This window comes from Arachis ipaensis, chromosome B06 (assembly GCF_000816755.2).
Source record: "Arachis ipaensis cultivar K30076 chromosome B06, Araip1.1, whole genome shotgun sequence".
In the NCBI taxonomy this organism is placed as follows: Eukaryota; Viridiplantae; Streptophyta; class Magnoliopsida; order Fabales; family Fabaceae; genus Arachis; species Arachis ipaensis.
Window position 1 is genome coordinate 55,224,536 of NC_029790.2, and position 4,061 is coordinate 55,228,596.

Below are 4,061 nucleotides of genomic sequence, written 5' to 3' on the forward strand. Positions count from 1 at the left end.
TGAGCCCGAGGAGGGAGGCCTTGCCGGAGGGTTAGGGGTTCAATGCATACAGGGCAAGGAAGGAGCAGCGACAGTGGGAGCGCCAACAGAGGCATTGCTACAGAAGACAGAGGGCAAGCGCCGGCAATGAGAGTGTTTGTTAGGGTTCTTCGAAGATTTTTAGGCCCCATTATTTCGAAGGAGAGTGTGTTTCGAAGAAAAGAAAGCGTAGGGATCTTTGTTGTGTGCATGTATAATGTAGCTCTGTTCTTATTGTTTCTGAAGATGAAAACTTAATTTTTTTTAATCGAACCTTGTCACCACGCTTTTGAAGCGTGCCGAAAGAGTTAGAGAAAATGGGCACCCTTTAAAAACGTCACGATAACGAAACTATTTTGCCTTGATTCAAAAGCATGCCCGGTGTTCTCTATCGCTACGCTTTTGAAGCGTGGAAAAGAAAGAACTATGGTCAAATCTGAAGCAATCGCCACCCTAATAAAAGCGTAGTCATTGACCCTTTCGGCCACGCTTTTGAAGTGTAGCAAAAAAAAGCGTGGCCAAATTTCTAATCAATTGCCACCCTTATATATAAAAGCATGGCAATTGATTCCTTTTCGCCACGCTTTTAAAGCGTGGTAAGACAAAAACGTGGCCACAGGCCTTTTTTCTTGTAGTGTCTTTTGAATTCTTTTATTATAATTGAAAATTTTGATATTTAAGTTAAAGCTTGAAAACCCTTTCACATGACTCTTTGAATTCGACTAGAAATAGTGGTTCAATTAGTGTGCGATACATGCATGATTTTCAATTACTCTAATTTTGAATAGGTGACATATAATTCGGATTAGAACAACTATTGAAAATTGTGTTTTCTTCTAAGGTTTAACTACTGGATAGGACTAACTTAAATAAATAACATGTAATTCGACCTAAGGACAATTTTTTAATTTTATTAAAAACTAAATCAGTTTTTGCGTTTAAAATCTTTAATTACTTAATTGATGACTAGTTAATTAAAGAGAAACTGAGTAATCAAGAAATTGAAAATTAGTTACTAAAAATTTATTGTAAAAGATCTTTGCCTACTTCAGAATAAGTAAACAAGGTTTAGTTTTCTTAAAAGCATAAACATTTATGAAGCCTTATGCTCTTTTCTTAATCAACATCTAAGTTTATTGTCTCTTACTCAAATACTCAAGATTCTAAGTAAAATACAAGTTTTGTCTTCATCAATTCACGTTATTTTAATCTAATTTGGTATATATAATGTGATATTTGCTTGTTTAATTTTTTAATTATCGTGAGAACAATATTTATTCACTGTGATATTATTTGAACGATTTAGTACACTTGTTGATATCTGTGAACTCTAATTAATTTTCACTCATCAATTTACATTATAATAAGCTGTAATAAATGTGCAAATAATTAACAGTTACAATTTTCCAGGATAAAATGAACTGAAGAAGACAGTCCATATGCTAGAAGTATGACTCCCTATATTAGGCTATTAGCCTATTATTTTCCATTATTATACACTTACGTGCTATAAATTCAACATTATTATTACGTACCCTAGTGCAGGAGACGCTAACGTGTTAACTCTAAGTCCTGCTCTCTACCGCTTGTATGTTTCATAATTTGTTGAATAAGAAGAGTCATATTAAGATATGAAGATCCACCTTTCTCAACTGCTCTCTTTGCCATCTTACTCAGTTCAATGACCCTTTCTCTTCTCTTTCTGCTCTCTTCTTCTTCATCATCCATAACCATGCATATTCCATTTTTAATATCTTCCTTCTTCACCAAAACACCTATCTTCTCTTCCTCCCCAAACTTCATTGCAACCTCCACACCAAGGCTCACACCAACCTTCAAAACATGAGTAACAAGCTTCTCATTCAAGAATTGATCTGCAAACAGTGGCCATGTAATCATTGGCATGCCAGCCGTTATCGCTTCTAAGGTAGAATTCCAACCACAATGTGTTACGAATCCTCCAACTGCAGGGTGTGATAGTATTAGTACCTGAGGAGCCCAACCTCGAATTATAAGACATTTATCTTTGTTTCTTTCTTCAAACCCTTCTTCTTCGATCCAATTCTCCAATTCATGCAAGTTCTTTCCATCCCTAATGACCCATATAAATGGTTTATTTGTTGCTTCCATGGCCAATGCCAATTCTATAAGCTGTGAAGTGGTGAGATTGCATAAGCTTCCAAGACATGCATAAACAACAGACTTGGGTTGCTGCAAATCAAGCCATTCTAAGCAGTTCTGTTCATTGATTGAAGCCTTGTTACCTCTTTGAGCCTTATCTATTTCATCTTTGTTGCATAGAGAAACAGGGCCAATACACCAAACCTTACCATTCCTTTCTTTCTTGTAGTCATTTACATAATCTTGCTCCAACTCTTCAAAGGTGTTTATGATCACACCATATGCCTTCATTTCAGCATCCATCATCTTCTCACCAAAATCCTTCAATTTATCTGTCATTTGCTCTGGTACCTGATTTTTGGTGACTTGAATTTGGTGAGGTATGCCAGGAATAGTGAAGTACTCAAATTCTGAGGTGATGTTCGCAGCAACCTATAAATGTTACTCGAATACAAAACACAAGAATTAAAAATAATATCAGGTAATATCATATTAAAGTAAACAAAAACATTAAAGAATCATCAAAATTTAAAAATATAATAAAAAAATATGTTGTTGAATTACTAAAAAAAATTAAACTAAAAAAATTGAATTGATAATTAAGTGATAGTCGAAAATAATATATTTTAATCACCCCTTATATTTTTATTAAAATAATGTTTTATATGCACCTCCTAGGTTATATGCACTATCTATATCTATATATTATTTTGGCAACTACTCTCATGAAGATGCTAAAAACATCTTTTCATGATGATCCTTGTTTAAAAAGTATAACTTATTTATTTAGCAACACTTTAAATAAAGATAACACTTTTACTTCAAATAAAATCAAGCCCTACAATCTATCATCCAATGGTCAAAATGATGTATCTTCACATGATGATAATCATTAAATCTTCATTGGAGTACCTACCTATTATTTTTGTATATCTTTCGCTTTCAATATTTAAAGTAATTGATAATAAATGAGAGAAGATAAAAATTTATTATTTAAACTATAAATGAAAAGAAAAAGAAATATAAAAAAGATGTATAGAAAAGTGGCTGAAATATTCTCTTTTAAAAATGTAAATCACGTAAACCTCTTTTAACTTTAAAATTTGAATACTTACATATATCTTGTTTTTTATTTTATGTTAAAATTATTATTTTTAAACCTAACAAGAATTAAAATTCTAAATATATTGATTATAGAAACTCTGAGAAATTATATGTATTAAAACTATTTATCGCAAAACTTAATTTATTAGATAGAATTACCTAAATAATTATATTTAATAACAAATACACGAACAGTTCTAACAAAATCAGAAGTTATTATATAAATGAAGTGTTTGTGCATTATAGGAAGCACCTTGGAAGTGTTTATCTTGTACAAGCAATGGAGGCAGAAGCAGCAAAAGCCATGGAAAGAGATTCTTGGGATGTTGTGCTTCTGAGCAAGTTGAGAAGTCCAAGGAATGCAAAAATCAGAGATAATGCAAGTTGGTTTCGGTGTGATCTCCTCGAACAACTCCTCTGCTGGTTTTTGGAGCAACGTGATTGCATGGAAGAAATTGACCATGGCGTCTGAAGAAATCACCATGTCGAAGCTTTCAGACCCATCAGGTAAACCTGCTTCCTTAGATGGAAACGGGAGCTGTATTAATTGGATTTGAAGGCCGGAAGAGATGGCGCGAGAAAGAACTGAACTGAAACGGGAAGCGTTCTTTGGTGTGGTGAAGATGGTGACGATGACACCACGGTGTGCCAAGAGTTTTGCAATGTCCATCATGGGGATGATGTGGCCTTGAGCCATTAGAGGGAATAAGATGAAGTGAGGTTGGTTTGTTTGGAAAACCATGGCTGATATTGCGGCTAATGGCTACAATAATGATTAGAAGTAAATGACTAAATGATATGTGTTGTGCGTATGCTAC

At 33.7% G+C, this 4,061-nt stretch overlaps 1 protein-coding gene across 1 annotated transcript; it reads right to left on the reverse strand.

Annotated features, from left to right (window-relative positions):
* On the reverse strand, window positions 1,337–4,055 carry LOC107648731 (UDP-glycosyltransferase 73C6). Its single transcript, XM_016352557.1, has 2 exons — window positions 3,497–4,055; window positions 1,337–2,571 (listed from the first exon to the last, which is right to left on the reverse strand). The coding sequence occupies exons 1-2, from the start codon at window positions 3,983–3,985 to the stop codon at window positions 1,570–1,572; spliced, it is 1,491 nt and encodes a 496-aa protein (XP_016208043.1). The 5' UTR covers window positions 3,986–4,055; the 3' UTR covers window positions 1,337–1,569.